Source organism: Sapajus apella, unplaced genomic scaffold (genome assembly GCF_009761245.1).
Source record: "Sapajus apella isolate SASKATOON/1434 unplaced genomic scaffold, GSC_monkey_1.0 scaffold184, whole genome shotgun sequence".
Classification (NCBI taxonomy): Eukaryota; Metazoa; Chordata; class Mammalia; order Primates; family Cebidae; genus Sapajus; species Sapajus apella.
In genome coordinates, this window is record NW_022437124.1 from 236,661 (window position 1) to 257,816 (window position 21,156).

Here is a 21,156-nt window from a genome sequence, read left to right on the forward strand (position 1 = left end):
CTAATTGTTCTTTTCTTCTGACAACATGCCTGAGCCAGCTAAGTCAGCTCCCGCTCCAAAGAAAGGATCCAAGAAGGCGGTAACGAAGGCGCAGAAGAAAGACGGCAAGAAGCGCAAGCGCAGCCGCAAGGAGAGCTACTCCGTGTACGTGTACAAGGTGCTGAAGCAGGTCCACCCCGACACCGGCATCTCCTCCAAGGCCATGGGCATCATGAACTCCTTCGTCAACGACATCTTCGAGCGCATCGCGGGCGAGGCTTCCCGCCTGGCGCATTACAACAAGCGCTCGACCATCACCTCCAGGGAGATCCAGACGGCCGTGCGCCTGCTGCTGCCCGGGGAGCTGGCCAAGCACGCCGTGTCGGAGGGCACCAAGGCCGTCACCAAGTACACCAGCTCCAAGTAAATGCCTGTGTAGGCACTTTCAAACCCAAAGGCTCTTTTAAGAGCCACTCAAATATCAAATATGGAGCTTTAATACTAAATTCCACCGTTTTCTAATTTGTAATCCAAGATATTTTTCCAGCCGAGGCGGCAGATCGCCTAAATTTAGGCGTTCGAGGCCATCTTGACCAACAGAGTAAAACCCCGTCTCTACTAAATTACAAAAACGAGACGGGTCTGTTGGTCGGCCTCTGTATTCAGAGCTACTGGTTTTGGAGGGGCTGAGGAAGAACTGATTAACGCGGGGGGCGCAATTTGCAGCGAGCGGGAGATCTCACCTTTGCATTCCATCCTGGGCAACAAGAGTGAGATTTCGGGTAAAAAAAAAAAAAAGTTGATCAAGAGATTGTGTTTGCTGGCGAAAGGTCCTGTAGTCCTAGCACTTTGGGAGGCCGATGCATGAGCTTCGCTTCAGCCCAGGAGTTACGGATTAGCCTGGGCAACACAAAACTCGTCTCTGCAAAAAGTAAAACTAACCGGGTGTGATGGCTTGCTTCCGTACTATCAGTTACTCGGTAGGTAGAGGCTGCAGGAGGATGTGAACGCGCCAGTGAATTCCAGTCTGCGCGACATCGAAAGGGGTAGGAAATGTGTAGGCTTTGGGTCCCTGAAGATCATCCAACAAGTTTGTCTTTTCTGAGCACTGTTGGGGACTGTTGTGAGGGAATACCATGAGTATTGAGCTAAAAATTCTCGTTTTGTTACGGGCACAGTGGCTCACGCTTGTAATCCCAGTACTTTGGGAGGCCAAGGCCAGCGGATCACGCAGTCAGGAAATCGAGATCATCCTGGCTAACAGTGAAACTCAGTCTCTACTAAAAAAAAAAAAAAAAAAAAAAGCTGGGCATGGTGGTAGGCGCCTGCAGTCCCGGTTAGTTGGGAAGCTGAGACTACTGTTAGTAGTCTTAACAACTAAGCTGAGACAGGAGAATCCCTTGAGCCCGGGAGGCAGCGGTTGCAATGAGCCGAAACCGCGTCACTGCACTCCAGCCTGGGCAACAGAGCAAGACACCCGCTCAAAAACACCTCGTTCTGGCTGGGCGCAGTGGTTTACACCTGTAATTCCAGCACTTTGGGAGACGGAGGCGGGTGGATCACCTGAGGTCATGAGTTCGAAAACAGCCTGACCAATTTAGGCAGGTGTGGTGGCGCAAGCCTGTATTTCCAGCTACTGGGGAGGCTGAGGCAGGGGAATCGCTTGTACCGGGGAAGCAGAGGTTGTAATGAACCGAGATCATGCTGTTTCACTACAGCCTGGGCAAATAGAGCGAAATCCGTCTCAAAACCAACCAAACAAAAAGTAATAAAAGTAAATGAAAATCCTGGGTTTATACTCATTAGCAAATTTTCTTAACTACGACCAAAAAAAAAAAAAAAAAAAAAAGTCACTACTCCATAAGCAATCTCAGGTTTCTGAAAACAACATAGTACTCCGAAATATGGCACCTTGACATACTGATTATTCTAAGGAATTAGTAGAACAACATAGACAGGAATGTCCTTATGACCTTCCTCTGAAACAGGCTGTAAGACCCTCATGTGAGTATTGCAGAGTATGAGATGAATCTGAACAAATAGACCTTGCTAGAGTTCTCCGTGTTTATTACTCATATTATTTTTGTCTTATATTTCTGCATGACAACTCTTCGTCAAACCTAGTGTAAAAACATCAGGTTTGACCCCTTCTTTAGGTCTTTATTTCCTTATGTCATGTAAAACTTTATATTAAATGTGTATGCTTTTTTCTTGTTAATCTGTATTTTGTTTCAGGGCCCCAGCCAATGAACAGAAGATTGGTTAATAGGAAAAGCTCTTTCCTCCCCTACAACATACACTAGGGATGGGTGTGCATCTGTGTTTCGTGTGTTTGTCTTTGTGGAGTACAGAAGCCATCATAACATGGAAAAGAGGTGGAGAAAAGTAATTCCAGAATAAAAATGTTTGAGAAATGTGTTTGCTAGGGCTGCCAAAAAAAAAAAAAAATCTTAAAGAAATCAATTCTGTCACATTTATGAAGACTACAAGTTCAAGATCAACTTAGTGAGCAGGACTGATTTTTTCTGAGGCCACTCTCCTTGAGTTTTCCCCTCCCTTCTCTTTCCTCTGTGTGTGGTCTGTGTTTTAATATCCTCTCATAAGGACACCAGTCAGATTAGATTAGGACCCGCCCCTAAAACTTCATTTTATACCTTTAAAGACCTTATCTCTAAATAAAGTAACATGTTCAGGCAGTTGATATTGGACTTCAACAATCAAATTGTGGTCTGGGACAGATAAATCAGCCCATATAAAAAATTATGGTTGGCCGGGCGCGGTGGCTCACGCCTGTAATCCCAGCACTTTGGGAGGCCGAGGCGGGTGGATCACAAGGTCAAGAGATCAAGACCATCCTGGTCAACATGGTGAAGCCCCGTCTCTACTAAAAATACAAAAAATTAGCTGGGCATGGTGGCGCATGCCTGTAGTCCCGCCTACTCGGGAGGCTGAGGCAGGAGAATTGCCTGAACCCAGGAGGAGGAGGTTGCGGTGAGCCAAGATCGCGCCATTGCACTCCAGCCTGGGTAACAAGAGCGAAACTCCATCTCAAAAAAAAAAAAAAAAAAAATTATGGTTATTAGGGTTCTAAATAGTACATGAAATAAGTATTTCAAAGGCATCTCAAACTCAGCACAACCAAGACAGACCTTATTATACTCTACTCAGCTTGACTTATTCATCCAAGTTTGAGATCTAGCCTTCATTCCAGAGTACTCCCTTTTCTGCACATGTTTAAAAACATACAAAGTCTTATTGATTCTATCTTCTAATTTTATGTTAATATTGTCAATATTTTTGTTTACTGTAGCTAAAAACTGGAATATTCATGTTGAAGAGTAGGACTTTGCCTAACACTAGGTTTTATCCCTAATGAAATATTATGCAGCTGTTAAAAATATTGTTTAAAAAATAAACAACATAAAATATGCTCATGGCATTATATGGGGTAAATCTAAGTTGCCAAATAGTGTATTCTTATTTATATTACATCACACATACACACACACACACACACACACACACACACACACACACACACACACAATACAGTTGTAAGTAAAAAGGGGGACTGGAAGGGTCCATGCCAAAACATTAACACTGCTGTTACATTCTTTTTGGTGCAAGAGACAGCTCCTGTGAAGAGAAGTTTCTCTATTTGTCTCCAAAACTCTCAATGGTGTGGTTAAGAAATAGGAAACTCCCCTTAGGCCCTTTCCTCTCCAAGTCTCCTTGCCCTATGTCAAGAAAAAGTAATTCATTCCACAAGTAATTATTGAGAACCAGCCATGTACCAGTTAGCATGCTATGCAACACAAATAAACGAATAGATTTTAAAATACACTTACTAAGAAAATTGAAAAACGAGAATATTCTATCATAAAAGGAAAAAACAGAAAAAAGTAGACTAAGAATTATTTGTGAACCACCTAATAATCTGTGTGACTCTGAGCATATGTTCATGTTTGTGAAATAATGTCCTAATGACTTCAAAGAGGATCAAATGGGAAAGTTAATTTAAAAACTGGAAAATGACTAAGGACCAGAGGAACAAGGGGGATTAAAGCAAGAAAGTGACATAATTTAGGGTCATGGTTACCTCTGGAGGCAGTAGCAGGAAGATGAGAGATGAGGTCAAAGCAGTTCTTGGTAATGTAACAAACGTAACAGATATAACAAATATATCTGATTGACAATTGTGTTCCAGCATGGCCATCATATTATTCTTTATAACTTGTATATTGATACATTTTTAAATGTATCTAGAAGTACAAACTTCAAAGCAAATAAAGAAAAACTAATGTGCAAATATGTTTGTGGAAAAGTCACTTTAACTTCTATAAAAAGAACTTATATAAATTGTGAAATATTGCTTATATAAATTTGGTTATGAAAAAGGAAATCCCCCTTATACTCCAGATGTTCGTAGACACTCAAAAAAAAGAGTTGGCACTTAACAAAAATCTCTGCTACTATGTAAGGCTTTTTTTTCCCCTTTTTTCCTTTTTTTTTTTTTAAGACAGAATCATCCAAGCTGGAGTGCAGTGGCGCAATCTTAGCTCACTGCAACCTGCACCTCCTGGGTTCAAGTGATTTTCCTGCCTCAGCCTCCTAGGTAGCTGGGACTACAGGTGTGTGCCACCATGCCTAATTTTTGTAATTTTAGTAGAAATGGGGTTCCACCATGTTGGCCAGGCTGGCCTCAAACTGCTTACCTGAGGTGATCCGCCCGCCTCGGCCTCCCAAAGTGCTGGGATTACAGGCATGAGCCACTGTATGCCCAGCCTGAAAGATTTGTTTTGTAAAGGATTCTTCACATGTACACTGAAGTATTTCATTTTATCAATTGTAAATTCATTTAAATTTTTGTTTAATTTATTCATATCCATTCATCCAGGCACTTATTCAGATAAACACATAATTTGAGTTTAATGTGCTCAGTGCAAGAACTAGTTTTGTAAAAGATATGAGAATTGTTTCACATAATTGAAACAGTTGGGGGGTGAGGAAAGGGATTTTGTGTGATTCCCTGTTGTTTAGAATAAAGTCCACATTCCTTTCATTGGCCTAACAGGCTTCCAAATCTGGCACAAAGCCACTTGTCTAAGCATCAAACATTACTTTCAATACTAACATTATTTATACTCTTTTCTGACATTCTATTTTCTTTTTCGGTTTGAGATGGAGTCTTGCTCTTGCTGCCCAGACTGGAGTGGAATGGTGTGATCTGTGTTCACTTTAGCCTCTGCCTCCTGAGTACAGCCAATTCTCCTGCCTCAGCCTCCCAGGTAATGGATAACAGGCATGTGCCATCACACCCAGCTAACTTTATATTTTTAGTAGAGACAGGGTTTCACCATGTTGTTCAGGCTGGTCTTGAACTGCTGATCTCATGTGATCCACCCACGTTAACCTCCTAAATTGCAGAGATTACAGGCATGAGCCACCATGCCCAGCTTCTTTTTTGACATTCTATCTAGTATTTAATTCCCGCTTTGCTTCCCATGGGGCCAGGTTTTCACTGCCCAAATAGACTAGAAGCTCCTCAAGGGCAGGAAAAAATTTATCAGGGAGGTAGCAAGGAAGGATTGTAATGCTAAACAGTGTTGTTATGCTCAGCCTCAGGAAGACTATGATATTTGAACACAAACCTGAAGGAAGTGAGGAAACAACATCTACAGAGACCTAAAAGCTGAGTGGACCACGCAAGGGGAACCATCAGTACGTATTCCTGAGAGTGATGAGTACTTCTAGCAAGTTGCAGGAACTAGTGGAGTTGGCTTGGAAGTAAAGGAAGAGTAGCAGGATTTGAGGTCAAAGATGTAACGAAGATCAGACCGTGAGGCCTGTAACCCACTGAAAGGACCTTGGGTATTTCTGTAAGTGACATGAGAGTCATTGGAGGGTTTTTAGCTGAGAAGTCACAGGACTTGAATTGCCCTTTATTGGCATTCCTCTGGGAGAACAAGGTGATAAGTGTGCTGCAGTAATAAAGGTAGGAGATGGCAATGGCTTGATCAGAGCAGTAGCAGTGTGAATGAGAAATGGTTGCATTCTGTTTGCCATTTCAAGGAAGTACTCATAGAGCTTACTGATGGATTGTTATGTAGGATGTGAAAGAAAAAGACAAAAATGATTTCAACTAGAAGAGCAGAAATGCCATTCACCAATTTCAAGGTGGTGAGATTAGATATTTTGGCAGAAATAATGAAATTCTGTTGAAATTGGAAGTACACATTAATTGGACTTTCACTTAGCGATGTCAAGTAAATAGCAGAGTCTAAGCATGGAGTACAAGTAAACAGCAGGGTCTCCGAGTTTGGAGTATGCACTGGTCATTTAGTGTTCACAACATAAATATGTGTACAGTGTCTCCACAGCAACAAGGAAACATCAGTTCAAAAGAATCAGATGGAATTTTCATTCTCCATGTCCATCTTAGAGTGATTGGAAGCGGCAGAGCTAAGGGAAGAGAAGGCAGCATCAAACAGAGCTCTGAAGCCGATTCCATAAATAGGCTTCATGATGCCTGTGAACACGTAGAATTCCATCAGGCGACTCAAATGTCCCAAAATATGTGGTGAGAGTGTGTGTATTTTGGAAAAACTGAACATATGGCTCTAACTTTAATAGATTTGATTGAGGATTCCAATGTTATTGCATACTATTACTACTAAGGGCATTTTTCCACATCTGTAAAATGGGGATAATATTCATTGTTTATTCTGAAAATCATAGGAGAAAAGGACAATTACTGAAGAAAGAACTTACAAAACTGTAAGTTAGGATTTCACATCATAAATACAAAACACTCTTTACTTCTTTGACCACAAGCTCAGTCCTTGAACTGTTTCTCTTTATTATTTACCTTCTTTCTTAAGAGACTTAAACTTATCTTGTGGCTTTTTTATTATGGCAATTATGCTTTGATAACTGTGAATTATGTTTCCATGTTTCTTTTAATCATCCATTTTGTCTGTCTTTCATACCCTACACATTCAGTAGCTCAGAAAAGAACTATCACTCTTACTTCAAAATATATATAGAATCCAACCACTCTTCACAGCTTCTACCACTAACACACTGGCCCAAGCCACTGCGATCTCAACTGCATTACTGTAGTACCCTCCTAAATGGTCTCTATGCTCCTACCCTGCAACCATTACAATTTATTCTTCATAAGCATCCAGATAGCTCATTAAAAACTATAAATCAGACCAGGCGTGGTGGCTCATGCCTGCCAGCACTTTGTAAGGCCGAGGCAGGCAGATCATGAGGTCAGGAAATCAAGACCATACTTGCTAACACAGTGAAACCCTGTCTCTACTAAAAATACAAAAAATTAGCCAGGCATGGTGACAGGTGCCTGTAGTCCCAGCTACTCAGGAGGCTGAGGCAGGAGAATCGCTTGAACCCGGGAAGCAGAGGTTGCAGTGAGCTGAGACTGCGCCACTGTACTCCAGCCTCGGAAACATAGTAAGACTCTGTCTCAAAAAAAAAAGGACTTGCGAGGTGGCTCACGCTTATAATCCAAGCACTTTGGGAGCCGCAGGTGGGAGGATCACCTGAGGTCTGGAGTTCGAGACCAGCCTCACCAACATGGAGAAGCCTCATCTCTACTAATAAAGTTCAGAAAAGTAGCCAGGCATGGCAGCATGCGCCTGTAGTCCCAGCTACTTGGGAGGCTGAGGCAGGAGAATTGCTTGAACCTGGGAGGTTGCAGTGAGCTGAGATTGTGCCACTGCACTCCAGTCTGAGCAACATGAGCGAAACTCTCAATATATATGTGTGTGTGTATATATATATATATATATGTTAGATATGTCAGTTCTTTGCTCAAAAGCTTATAGCGGCTCCCACTTCACACAGAGTAAAAGAGTAGTCACACTCATCTACAAAGCCATATAGAGACTCGCCTCCATTTACCTCACAGAGCTCCTTTGGTTTTCCTTTGCACACTGTCCGATACTGGCAGTGGGTTCTTGACCCTCAGATAATAGAAATCGACCAATAATCTAAGATGGATTTGAGCAAGGCAGTTGATTAGGGTTTTCAGCTTGAGCAGAAAAGAAGATAGCAACCAGAAGAAAACTAGAAGCTGGCTCCTGGAAAGGAGGCAAGTCTAGGTTGTTATTCTCTGGGCTTCCTCCAGGTGACATCACGGCATGTTTGGGGTGGTCTGTTGGTTGCATCTTTGCAGTCCCTTGTCATGCTTCTTCCTGTGTCTCAGGTCTCATTAACATCTTAAACCTCCACCCAGGGGTGTGATTTTTAACATTAACATGAAGCAAAAGTTAGGTTAGGATAATCTAAGATCCTATAGTGAATGTTCATTTGGGGAAGGTCTTTTGGGAAGTCCATATGCTGATGGCCAGGATGTTTGTGATTAGAGTGTTCTATTTCTTTTATGTCTGATTGGTTGGTTTTATCAGTGGAAGCTTCAGTGGTTGCCAGGTTATGGAGCTGAGTGCCACTGCAGTCAGCACAGCATGTAAAGAAGTGTGGAGGGGTCCCTTATCCTGCCTTCCCTTGTGTGTCTCACCTCTCTCCCTTTTTCCAGCCACAATACCTGCTTGTTACCTCCCAATCTTTCCTACTTGGTCTTCTATTTGGAATACTCTCACTTTCTCAGTGTATTTTTTTCTCTATCACTTTATGAATAAAATTTTCCAAAAACATATCATTAAAATATCACCTCTCCCCACCACATGCAATGACTTTTCCTGCTTCAGTAATCTTCATAATAGATAGCACTCTGACAGATTATGTCTTATTTTGTGTACCCACATCCAATAAATATAAATTCAATGAACATAGACATATTGTTTTATCTTTTGTCATTCACTGATCTAATTCCCAGAGCACGGAACAATGCGTGGCACATGCTATGTGCTTGTTTTTGTTGCTGTTGTTAAATTAACATCCTCATGTTTTTCTGCTCAAACCGCTGCCTTAGCTCCAATAACATGATTGTTTTCATACACATGAGTTCACACTTTTTAGAAATGACATTTAAAATACCTCCATTGATTTTCCTGATATCAAAGTATCACCCTAAAGATTAGTTGCTGGCTAGAAGAAAAATCTGATTTTCAATGGAACTATCACTGTAAACCAGCGATTTCTTTTTTTTTTTTGGCAGTGTTTCTCTATTGCCCAGGCCAGAGTGCAGTGGTGCCACCTTGGCTCACAACCTCTGCCTCCCCAGTTCAAGTGATTCTCCTGCCTCAGCCTCCCCAGTAGCTGGTATTACATGTGCTGGCCACTGCGCCCAGCTAATTTTTGTATTTTTAGTAGAGTCAGGTTTTCACCGTGTTGGCCAGGCTACTATTGAACTACTTACCTCAGGTGATCAGCCCTCTTCTGCCTCCCAAAGTGGTGGGATTAGAGGCATGACCCACTGTGCCCAGCCTAAACCAGTGATTTTTCTATACCTTGAATTTACATGAACCAGATATCATGTGCCTTTTAGTGCAGTAGTTTGTACATTAAATCTATAAACTGTACCTGACAGGCATATTAACTATGGAAGTCTAGAAGTCACTTGTACTTAACAGGACATGGAGAGTAGAAAAGCCAAGTAAAATGATTAAGAATCAAGCCAATACAAAACAAACAAACAAACAAAAACCCACAACCATTCTGTAAATCTGGTCTCCAACAAATCAATGTCCAAAAATGGTAAAGTAGGGGAGAGAAGCCTGTTTTATATAAGAAAAATGGAGACACAATCAGTTATGGCTGGATCCTTCTATGAACAAACCGGATCTCTAAGACATTTAGAGCATAACTGGGATGTTTTGAGCACATGTCTTTTGTGAACAAAAGACCATGAGATCAAGTAGGAAGTAATAAAGCCTTTGTTTTCCAGGGGGAGAAGCTATCCCAGGATGGGGTGAGCACTCTGTGGCAGTGAAGGGGTGCTGGAATATACATATGCCTTACAGAGTCAATCTTACATGCAAGTTGAGTAGGGTTGGGAAAAATTCTATGAATATTCATGAGGAAACTCAGGCAGTTGTACTTTGGGAAAACATGTGACATACATTTCATGTTAACTATGGGGAGAATTTTTAGCATTAAAATGAGGTGGAATTCAGCTCGGTGTCAAAAGGTGAACTGTAGGGCACAAAGACAATTTGCGCAGTCTCTACAAGCTGGTTGAAGCTGGCTGGGGGTCTATGTCCACTTACCAATGACGAATACCAATAAAACTGGCTCTGTAATTGCAGTTGTGGCAGGAGTGCAAAGCAGGGGAAAGGGGTTTTTGACTGATCAATCAGAATCCATTGTAAAAAATTTTAACTATAGTTGTTTCTACAACGCTTTCTAGCAGTTGGTTTCTGCTTACAGGAAAAAAACCATGTGGTAATTAATAACACTAGGATAACCAATCCATTTTTTTCTGCTAGCCATGCGACTCGATTATGTGGGAGTTTTAAGTACTGTAGACGTAGTAATTTGGGGTATAGCGTCCTGATGGCTGTATGTATACTATAAAAACTATCTTTGCTATTGTTAATTTGATTCTATACTGTTGTTCACTAAAATAACATCCTACCCACTTTTTACATGTTCTCGTTACCTCCGAGGTTCAGTCTAGGTCCCGCTGTGCTCCAGATAATGTCAATTACTTTACAGGAAGTAAGGCTTTATTAACCCCTTGCTGCCGCTTACAAGAGGAAATTACAAATCCGTCTGCCGGACCAAAATTGGGTTGTTTATGTCAAGGGAAGAGCGAGAAAACAGGAATCAGGGGAGCATAAGGAAGCAATCATGCAGCGATCTGCTGAGTTTCAGTTCCTTGCCTGAGGCAAGTACGAGTTCCTAAACTTATTATTTGGCTCATGAGAAATGTTAAATTTCAAACTGTACGGTTTAAAGAGGATCAGATGTTTATTGAATAAACGGTAGACATTAGGATTAATAAGGGACAATTGGGTTGGCTTCAATTCAGTACACCAAATACATACTTGCAAAGTCTCCTCACGAGACCTTATTTGCCCCAGAGGCTTCTACACACCAGAAACTTGGTCGTTAAATTAAGTACTTAAGGGCTGCGCTCCTCACCAAAACAATTCGTTGCGATAATTCGCGAGTCCGGGCGCATTGCCAAGCGCGGCTTTGTTCCTCGCTGTCCGCCATTTTGGGCGACTAGTCTAAGTTTGCCAACTTCCTCTGTGGAGAACCCTGTATAACTACTTAAATGCGATAAGGGAATCAGATTTGAGACACTGCTCCTCTAGTTCTCTTCAGTGCAGCTAAGGCATTACCTCGTGAAAAGCTATAGCTAACAAAACAACTGCAATCATGACAGACCGTAGCCCAAAAAATCCTGTACTGTAACTTTAAATCTGTTCTGGGACACACACACAGAAAAACAAGCAGCAAACGCACACGTACCTGTTTACAACAGCAACATAAGAACAAGCGATTATTGCAGTTGGAGAAGTCACAAGCTCTTTTACGGAAAGGTGTGGGCGGCCCTGAAAAGGGCCTTTGGTTTGGGAAGTCGCGATGTTGAGGCGTCGGACTGGGAGCCTCAGCCGCCGAAGCCGTACAGAGTGCGGCCCTGCCGCTTCAGAGCGTAGACCACGTCCATCGCAGTCACGGTCTTGCGCTTAGCGTGCTCCGTGTAAGTGACGGCGTCACGGATCACGTTCTCCAGAAACACCTTCAGAACGCCGCGAGTCTCCTCATAGATGAGGCCAGAAATGCGCTTGACGCCGCCACGACGAGCAAGGCGCCGGATGGCTGGCTTGGTAATGCCCTGGATGTTGTCTCGCAGAACCTTACGGTGACGCTTGGCGCCGCCTTTACCTAGGCCTTTTCCGCCTTTGCCACGACCAGACATGACTGCAACAACGAGAAAGGAAATTTGAAAAAGCTGAAAGACACGCGAAGGCGGTAGCCTTATATGCCCGGAATGCGGACCTGATTGGAAACTGAACACGCGCATACGGGAAATTTGGTACCGCCTGCTGGCCCCACCCCTCCAGCCCAGACCTGCATAACGTCACCAACGGCTACAGTCCCGGTCAGCACTCCGTGAAGGCGTCTGTGCGATTCTTGCATCCCCAAAGAGGAAACTTAGGGCTGTTTTAACAACTAAGTGAGATTAAATACATTAACGTGTATAAGTTAATATCATTTGCTGCTTGGGATCCTTTAGGACGTTTGAATCGGAGTCGGCTGTCACAAGTGGAACTGCAGCAATCTTCCTTGTGTTAAGCTTTGTCACCCCACGCCCCGTCACATTTCTACTGCCTGCTCTCTTGGTGACCGGAGCCCCCTTAGGAAGTGTTTGAAAACTACAAGACCTCACCCTCTTCACCATCAAGCCAAGAAAAATCTGACCAAAATGGTTTTCTTCCCAAACAGAAAAGCGTGGATATTAGTGATTTGATTGAGGAATTCTGGTTCTCGCTGTGGAGGCCTGTGTTCCATTTCTGGCTTTTTTTTCCTACCTTCAGTGTTTATTAGAATTTATAATTCTTATTTAAATATGTAGCTAACTCGCAAATGTAAACACAGTAACTTGGCCGGGCCTGGTGACTCTCTCCTGTAATCTCAGCACTCTGGGAGGTCAGGGTGGGCAGATCATGAGGTCACGAGTTCGAGACCTCTGGCCAAAATGAAAAACCGTCTATACTAAAAATACAAAAAAAAAAAAAAAAAGTAATCCTAGCTCCTCAGGAGGCTGAGGTAGGAGAATAGCGTGAACCAGGGAGACAGAGGTTGCAGTCAGATAAGACCGCACCACTGCACTGCAGCCTGGGCAACACAGCAAGGCTCTCTCTCAGAAAAACAAAACAAGACAAAGAAAAAACAAAAACAAAAAATAGTAATTCATTGTTGTGTTGTTTGCTTCTCTCTTCCTACTTTTCTCCTTGGTGCTGATAGCAGCCTTTATCACAACAGAATTGGCAATGTGTAGTAGTCCTGTGTATTAAACAGGTGAGTGCCCACAGGCTTTTAGAAGAAAAAGTGGTGTTGGGACTCAGAAAACAGTAATACAAAATGAAGGCCTCAGCAGTAATTTTTTCTCCTTCTTCCACCTTCCTGTCTCACCCTACCATTCTGCCCAGAAGCTAGCTGTAGGAACTGGATTCCTTCCTCCCCCAGATGGAACATGTAAACCAAAGTTGGTCCCAAAGCTAGCCATAAAACGTAAAAAATAGGGCGCCCCAGTCCGGTAGCTAAGCAAACATAAAACATAATGACTCCAATTTTCCTTCTGTTTTTGTGTGTGTGTGTGTGTATAAACTGGCCATAAAGAAGTTATCTGGCCTACCTCGGTTGACTGTAAGTCATAAGACGGTGTTTCCAGAGAGGGTCCTATCCCAAGCACATGCGGAGAGAATGCTGCCTGCTGCCTCCAAAGCCCAAGAATCTAGACAGACAGACCTTGTTGGGTTTCTCCACTTAGTCTAGCATTAGCTCATACTCTTTGTGTCCAATCATATTTCTACACAGCTGTCCATATATCGTTGAACCTAAGAATAAAAATGCATGATTTCACCTGTATCTTTGGGTCTTCAATCAAGGCTTCTGTGTACATGTTAGTTAGTTTGTTAGCCCTTATTGCAAATAATCTGCCTGTAGTCAGTGATTTTCAGCAAATCTTTAGAGAGCAAAAGGAAAACTTCCCCTTCACACATTTATTTACTAAGTTTTCTTTTTGGCCATCTGGATGCCATTTAGCTAGGAAAATTGGGAACATGGGAGGTGCTAAAAGGAAAGAGGTTACAGAACTCTGTTCCTGTCAGTATTATTCTGGCGACGGACTTTTACAGTGGCATCAGCAATTTGTTCCAGTTCCCAATTTTTCCCCCTACGCTCCCAGAATCCTCTTCATTGCCCCACTCCTCACCCTGATCTCACAGAGTTCTGAGCCCCATCTCCCCATACCTGCCCTCCAAACTTCTAGGTTGTAATAGTACCACATTTTCTTTGTGCCACCTCCTTCATTTGTCTCCTGATTCTGTTAGTTATCTCTAGAATACACGGTATATGCTTTTGTTTTTCAGTCTTTCTGTACCTGTGTAGCTTTTATTAACATATCTTTATAAAAATGATACAATTGTTTTTGTCGTCTTGACTGGATATTTACTGATATGTGGCACTGAGCATCCTTTAATTTAAAGGGCCTTTTCAACTTTACATTTTAATTTATTATCTAACTGAGCTTCCTCTTTATCATCAGGGACTTTGATAATCATACAAAACATTTTCCCTGACCACAAAAAACTAACAGTCTGGGGAGGGTTTATCACTGTCTGTAATACTATACTTGTGATATCACTATCCCACATGGAATAAATGCATATAAAAAATTGAGAGAGGCTGAAGTGAGGTAAATTTGACTGCACCTTATAGGCTTTCTTTTCCTCTCCTAGCTGAAGTAAGCTGCACTTTTTGACTGACTCAGGACACTTAAAAATGAATAAGGAATCCACCAGGAAAAGGGATGTATCCTCGTGCCTAGGAAAGGAGGTAATCTGTGTAAAAGTTCTCAGAAATCTGTAGTAGTGATTTTTTAAAATTCTACCAAGGCATTTTGTTTTTAATTTTTTGAGACAGTCTCCTTCTGTCACCCAGGCTAGAGTACAGTGTCATGATGTCACCTCACTGCAACCTCCCAGGCCCAAGAGATGCTCTTACCTCAGTCTGCCAAGTAGCTGGGACTACAAGCATATACCACCACACCTGCCACATATTTTTTGTATTTTTATTACAGATGGGGTTTGGCTATGTTGGCCTGTTCGGTCCCTGGCCTCAAGTAATCTACCACCCTTGGCGTCTCAACATGCTGGGATTATAGGAGTGAGCCACCATCCCCGGCCCCATTTAGACATCTTAAAAAAACTTTTTTTTAATATTTAATTTTTGTGGCTGTATAGTAGGTGTTACGTATTTATGTAGTACATGAGGTATTTTGATACAGGCATGCAGTATGAAATAATCACATCATGGGAAATGGGGTATCCATTCCCTCACACATTCATGCTTTGTGTTACAAACAATCCAGTTACACTCTTTTAGTTATTTCAAAATGTACAACTAAGTTTATTAAGACATATGTGAAAGAGCATAGATAGCATCAAAAAATTATGGTTGGAAATAAATTGTGGTTGGAATTTGAATTCTGATATATAAATAAACTGTTTTTCACATTCTTTGTTCCTTCTCTTTAAAGTGATAACATTACTAACATTAACTTTATTGCCATTTTTGTGAAAACAAATGCAATAATTACAGTAAAAATAAACATTTTAGAGTATTTTTTCAAGTTATTTCTATATATTGTAGTTTTTTCATCAATCTCATATTTATAACATAACTGGCAAGCCTTCTGAAGTATTATGTATTATAATCAGAAGTAATACTACTGCAAATGAGCGGAGAATGCGGTGCTCCAAGACCTTAGGATTTCGACTGTGAAAACCAAATCAAACATGGAGAAACTAAACAAAAACGAAGTGTAAACTGCTGCTGTTAGAATCACAGCAATATCAAAATGCGGTGAGCCTGTGATATTTAGGATACATTTACATGCTTCTATAATAATTTTAATAATATTTACACATTTGTTTTTAAATATATAAAATTATAATTTAATAGAACATTAGTTAATATATAACTCAGTTCTTAAATTTGTATGGGTATAGTGGTTTCCTATTGCTGGCTTGAAAACATCACATTTTATGATTAAAAGATGTAAATGTATAATTATATTGTTTTGTAAATTGGGACTCAGTCACAGACATTACTGAGTAAAAGAATCAAGGCGTTAGCTTATATTAACTAAAGAGCTAAAGAAAGCTGGTAGGCCGGGCGCGGTGGCTCAAGCCTGTAATCCCAGCACTTTGGGAGGCCGAGGCGGGTGGATCACAAGGTCAAGAGATCAAGACCATCCTGGTCAACATGGTGAAACCCCGTCTCTACTAAAACTACAAAAAATTAGCTGGGCATGGTGGCGCGTGCCTGTAGTCCCAGCTACTCGGGAGGCTGAGGCAGGAGAATTGCCTGAACCGAGGAGGCAGAGATTGCGGTGAGCCGAGATCGTGCCATTGCACTCCAGCCTGGGTAACAAGAGCGAAACTCCGTCTCAAAAAAAAAAAAAAGCTGGTATCTGTTCCCTTGTCTTTCTACACCATAGATCATGGTCCTTTTCTTCCATTTTCAAAGCCAGCAATCTATGGCCAAATGTTTCTCGTGCTGCCATATCTCCAGTTCTCTATTCCAATTCCTTCTACTTGTAAGAATCTTTGTGATTATATTGAGTTCATTTGTAACATCCAAGATAATCTCCTTACTTTGAGGTCAGCCAATTAGTGGCCTTAATTCCACCTAAACCTTAGTTGCCCTTTGTCACAGAACCTAACAAAGACTCCAGGAATTTTCAGATTCCAGGGATTAGGATGTGAACATCACCGGGGTAGCATTATTCTGCTTAATGCAGTATGTCACAATATTTTTAGAATCTGATAGAAAGGTATGTAATTTATGTTCTGGGAAGGGGAAACACATATGGCCACATTTTTGCATATGATTTCAGAAAGATGTTGTATTCCCTTAAAGCTGACATAGACCTTAGTTTAGATATTTACTTCTGGAATGACAGAAAACAAAAATTGGGTGCTATACCAATTGCAATTTGCACATGAAGCTATTTAGTATTTTCAGTTTTTGTTTTTCTAGGTTTTTCTTGCTGCTTTCATTGTTTTCATTTGGGTTTTGTTTATTTGAATGTTCATATATGCTCCATATGTACTATGTTCTGTATTCATTTATATGCTGGTTAGGGAGTGGGAAGTTGAAAAAATTATGGACCAGGTGCAGTGGCTTACACAATTAATCCCATCACTTTGGGAATCTGAGGGTGTTGGATCATCTGAGGTCAGGAGTTGGAGACTAGCCTGAGGTCAGGAGTTGGAGACTAGCCTCACCAACAAAGAGAAACCTCGTCTCTACTGAAAATATAAAAATTAGCTGGGCGTGGTGGTAGGCCTGCAGTCTCAGCTAGTGGGGAGGCTGAGACAGAAAAATCGCTTGAACCTGGAAGGCAGAAGTTGAAGTGAGCCAAGATGGTGCCATTTCACTCCAGCCTTGGCAACAATAGCAAAACTCATTCTCAAATTAAAAAAAAAAAAAAAGAAAGCAATATAGAATAAATACTTTTTTCTTAACTGGGTTGAAATTCTAAGAATATTTTTTAGAAAATATTTTTAGTATTCTTAAAATACAAAAATTTTGTAAAAATTCTATTTATTCTATAACAGATGCCATTCGTAAGTTTATGATCTTAAGGTCTGTAATTACAAGAAATACAGTAAAACTTCAGTATCATTATAAGATTACATACAATAGAAAATTTGTGGTGTTTGTAACTAGAGTGCCAAAGTATTTTTCATTTAAAAATTACAACTTTTGCCAATCAGAATAAAAAGGAACACAGGGTGTCCACCCTGAAGGACAAAATGTCACAAACTTTAAAAAGTAGCAAGAAAATATTTTAGGTTAGAGGTGTTTATTTCCTGGACATCCAATCATTACTCCCAAATGGCACTTTGCCAGTGGCCAAAATAAAACAAGAATAATTTTTATTGTTAGTATTGCATCCAGGTACCAGTGTTCATAGTTTTCCATTTTCATGAACATTACTTGTCTTGGTTTCCTTATATTTTGAAGAATTTGTTTTAAGCAGGTAAATGCACCAGTGCTGTAATGACTAAACGGGAATACTATTTTCCCTGACACAATAGCAAAAGAATCATTACCTAGTTACCAAAGTTCTTTCCACTTCTTATAAAACCAATTTGACAAGGGACACATCACAACACAAAATAAGAAAAATGTCCATATCAGCACAATGGGCTAACCTTGTATTCAGCACTTGGGATCAAATTAGCTGGGCGTGGTGTACCACTAACCTACAATTAACCACAGTATTTGCATTCAATCAGTCAATCCAGTCACACACCTGCAAAACACAAAAAAGGATAAAAGCAAACCTTTTGGTAAAGACAGAAACTATGCAGGTAATTACAACTCTATAGCTGAAAAAGTGGGTGGCTCTTAAAAGAGCCTTTGGGATTGCGTATGAAGACGTTAAAATTACTTAGAACTGGTATACTTGGTGACGGCTTTGGTGCCCTCCGACACGGCGTGCTTGGCCAGCTCCCCGGGTAGCAGCAGGCGCACGGCTGTCTGGATCTCCCTGGAGGTGATGGTCGAGCGCTTGTTGTAATGCGCCAGGCGGGAAGCCTCACCAGCGATGCGCTCGAAGATGTCGTTGACGAAGGAGTTCATGATGCCCATGGCCTTGGAGGAGATGCCGGTGTCGGGGTGGACCTGCTTCAGCACCTTGTACACGTACACGGAGTAGCTCTCCTTGCGGCTGCGCTTGCGCTTCTTGCCGTCCTTCTTCTGCGCTTTAGTCACCGCCTTCTTGGAACCCTTCTTCGGGGCGGGAGCGGACTTGGCAGGGTCAGGCATGATAGACACACACTTCGTAGATTACCTAAAAAGAAATGACCTAAAAAGTGTCCTCTATTGCTGGTAATATTTGTAGAGCTCATATGCAAAATTGGCATTTAAAAACGTAGACATTGATTGGCTGAATTGTCTCTGGATACGCTGTGATATGCAAATTAGGTGTTCCTCATGGTGCTTTGCAATTGGTTGATTGTTTTAGCCAATAAAACAGTGTTATTTGCAATGCGACCTACAAGTATAATAGTTTCTCACTTGCTAACAAAGATCTATTTTACATTTTTCTTTTCACTATTGAAAAATCTTTGCGAAGGTATCAAAATGTCTGGACGTGGAAAGCAAGGTGGAAAGGCTCGAGCTAAGGCTAAGACTCGCTCATCTCGGGCCGGTCTCCAGTTCCCCGTAGGCCGCGTGCACCGCCTGCTCCGCAAGGGCAACTACTCTGAGCGTGTCGGGGCCGGCGCGCCGGTCTACCTGGCGGCGGTGCTGGAGTACCTGACCGCCGAGATCCTGGAGCTGGCGGGCAACGCGGCCCGCGACAACAAGAAGACCCGCATCATCCCGCGCCACCTGCAGCTGGCCATCCGCAACGACGAGGAGCTCAACAAGCTGCTGGGCCGGGTGACAATTGCTCAGGGCGGCGTCCTGCCCAACATCCAGGCCGTGCTGCTGCCCAAGAAGACCGAGAGCCACCACAAGGCCAAGGGAAAGTAAAACGAGAACGCCTATTGGATCTTTTCGGAAGCAATCTTAACCAAAGGCTCTTTTCAGAGCCACCCATGTATTCATTAAAAGGGCTCACATGTTCTGTTAAGTGCCTTACTGTTTTTTTTAGTAATTTTTTCACCTACGTATGTTGGTGTCCTTACACTGTCAGCCATGAAATTAACAATCCATTTTAAAGTTGACATTAAAATGCTTAAGCCTACTGGCCAGGCGCTGTGGCTCCAGCCCCAGCACTTTGGGAGCCCTAGGCGTGCTAATCACGAGGTCAGTAGTTTGAGATTAATCTGAGCAACGAGGCGAAACCCTTCTAGTGACTTAAAGCAACAGAAATATTCTTAATGAGACAAAGTCATATGCAGTATGTTGCGATTTTTAGGGTCTGTTTTTGCCTTTTGTATGCCAGGTTCAACTCAGCTAACGGATTATAAATATTAATACAAACCTACATCCCCTGGAGTCAGATGGTCCTTAACTGGAGCTTCTTTGCACAGTGTTCAGCATGACTAAAAGCTCACACTGACCTTTTCGTGCCAGTTATAAATTTGACTTTTTTTTTTTTTTTTTAACGCAGACTACACAAATACCAACTGAACCTGTGAAAGAGTGCTTTCGTAGAAGAATGTCATATTTTAGTGAAATCTGTGGTTCTCTAGCTTAACATCAGGTTTAAAAATTGTTACTTCTGAGTTAACAGTTTTGGTGCGTTTGAAATAAATTATTGTAAAACGTCTGCACACTCCAAGTTTAAATAGACAAATGTAAACATGAAATTAGCCTTTCTAAACTTAAGAGGGTTAAAAAGAAATCACTTGGCCAATCACAACCAGCGCGCGTCTTTTCAAAACATTGATCAAAAAAGACAGTTTCAGGCGCCAACATTTAAAAAAAATTGTCAAGATACGTCATCCCAGTAGCTAGATAAAATTTTGCGGAGGAAAATCAAGGTACGTCTTAAATAAAAGTGATAAAGTTGGCACAGAGAGGAAAGGGTTGAAAACACCAGGAATTAAAGGGAACGGATGGAGGAATAGTTTATAGTTGGTCTATAGGCACGGGATGTTCTTTTCGGGAGTGGGAGTCTCCACCAATCGAGCCTAAGAGGAAAGACTGCCTTGTCCAATTTGTCCAATCAGAACAGGACAGTCTTTATATATATGGGTACAAAAGGCTAGGCTTTCGTTTTTTCTTCATTTAGGCGGGTTCAGAAGTTCGCAATGGCTCGTACCAAGCAGACAGCTCGCAAGTCCACTGGTGGGAAGGCGCCTCGCAAGCAGCTGGCCACCAAGGCTGCTCGCAAGAGCGCTCCGGCCACCGGCGGGGTGAAGAAGCCGCACCGCTACCGGCCCGGCACCGTGGCCCTGCGCGAGATCCGCCGCTACCAGAAGTCCACGGAGCTGCTGATTCGCAAGCTGCCATTCCAGCGTCTGGTCCGTGAAATCGCGCAGGATTTCAAGACCGACCTGCGTTTCCAGAGCTCAGCGGTGATGGCGCTGCAGGAGGCCTGCGAGGCCTACCTGGTGGGGCTCTTTGAGGACACAAACCTGTGCGCCATCCACGCCAAGCGGGTGACTATCATGCCCAAGGACATCCAGCTCGCTCGCCGCATTCGTGGGGAGAGGGCATAAATTGTCTTGTGAATGTGTGCTAACAAAAACCCAAAGGCTCTTTTCAGAGCCAACAACCTTTTCTATAAAAGATGCTGTGTACTGCTGCTGTCGGCAAACTGGAATCTAAGTTGAGGTAAGCAGGCATTCTATCCGTTTCCCCTCCCCTCACGGAATTGGTGTAAAATGCTCTATAATTGGGCAGCTCCTAAAATAGTCTTTAAGCTACTCTAGTTTTGATTACTCTGTTTTGGGTGGCTGCTTTCTCACGCTCGGATGTCTTATGCTTGGGAACTTTTGATTTAGTAAGATTCTTGGCCATCTTCGATCAACTTAAACCTTTTTCTCC

General features: G+C 42.1%; 5 protein-coding genes across 5 annotated transcripts in view; 3 read left to right on the forward strand and 2 right to left on the reverse strand.

Moving 5' to 3' along the window:
- Positions 1–11,881, reverse strand: part of LOC116543206 — a 33,812-nt gene extending 21,931 nt beyond the window's left edge. Inside the window, exons 1-2 of the mRNA XM_032268620.1 lie at positions 11,541–11,881; positions 3,611–3,633 (exon numbers count right to left, since the gene is read on the reverse strand). Coding sequence (XP_032124511.1) covers positions 3,611–3,633; positions 11,541–11,833 — 316 coding nt within the window. The 5' untranslated portion in view covers positions 11,834–11,881. The remainder of the gene's footprint in view (positions 1–3,610; positions 3,634–11,540) is intronic.
- The window catches only part of LOC116543198 (histone H2B type 1), a 21,644-nt gene continuing 488 nt past the window's right edge, over positions 1–21,156 (forward strand). The window contains exons 1-2 of the mRNA XM_032268609.1: positions 1–406; positions 12,226–12,230. Coding sequence (XP_032124500.1) covers positions 26–406 — 381 coding nt within the window. The 5' untranslated portion in view covers positions 1–25 and the 3' untranslated portion in view covers positions 12,226–12,230. The remainder of the gene's footprint in view (positions 407–12,225; positions 12,231–21,156) is intronic.
- LOC116543190 (histone H2B type 1-like) overlaps positions 17,501–21,156 on the reverse strand; it is a 14,544-nt gene continuing 10,888 nt past the window's right edge. Inside the window, exon 2 of the mRNA XM_032268598.1 lies at positions 17,501–18,102. Within this exon, the coding sequence (XP_032124489.1) occupies positions 18,036–18,102 (67 nt within the window). The 3' untranslated portion in view covers positions 17,501–18,035. The remainder of the gene's footprint in view (positions 18,103–21,156) is intronic.
- LOC116543195 (histone H2A type 1-B/E) lies at positions 18,748–19,401 on the forward strand. The gene has a single exon (XM_032268605.1). It carries the CDS (start codon positions 18,799–18,801, stop codon positions 19,189–19,191), a length of 393 nt encoding a protein of 130 aa, XP_032124496.1. The 5' UTR covers positions 18,748–18,798; the 3' UTR covers positions 19,192–19,401.
- Positions 19,783–20,914, forward strand: LOC116543193 (histone H3.1). The gene has a single exon (XM_032268601.1). The coding sequence runs from the start codon at positions 20,418–20,420 to the stop codon at positions 20,826–20,828; it is 411 nt and encodes a 136-aa protein (XP_032124492.1). The 5' UTR covers positions 19,783–20,417; the 3' UTR covers positions 20,829–20,914.

Coding starts and splice junctions, on each gene's coding strand:
- LOC116543193 (XM_032268601.1), top strand. CDS start 20,418: ATGGCTCGTACCAAGCAGACAGCTCGCAAGTCCACTGGTGGGAAGGCG.
- LOC116543195 (XM_032268605.1), top strand. CDS start 18,799: ATGTCTGGACGTGGAAAGCAAGGTGGAAAGGCTCGAGCTAAGGCTAAG.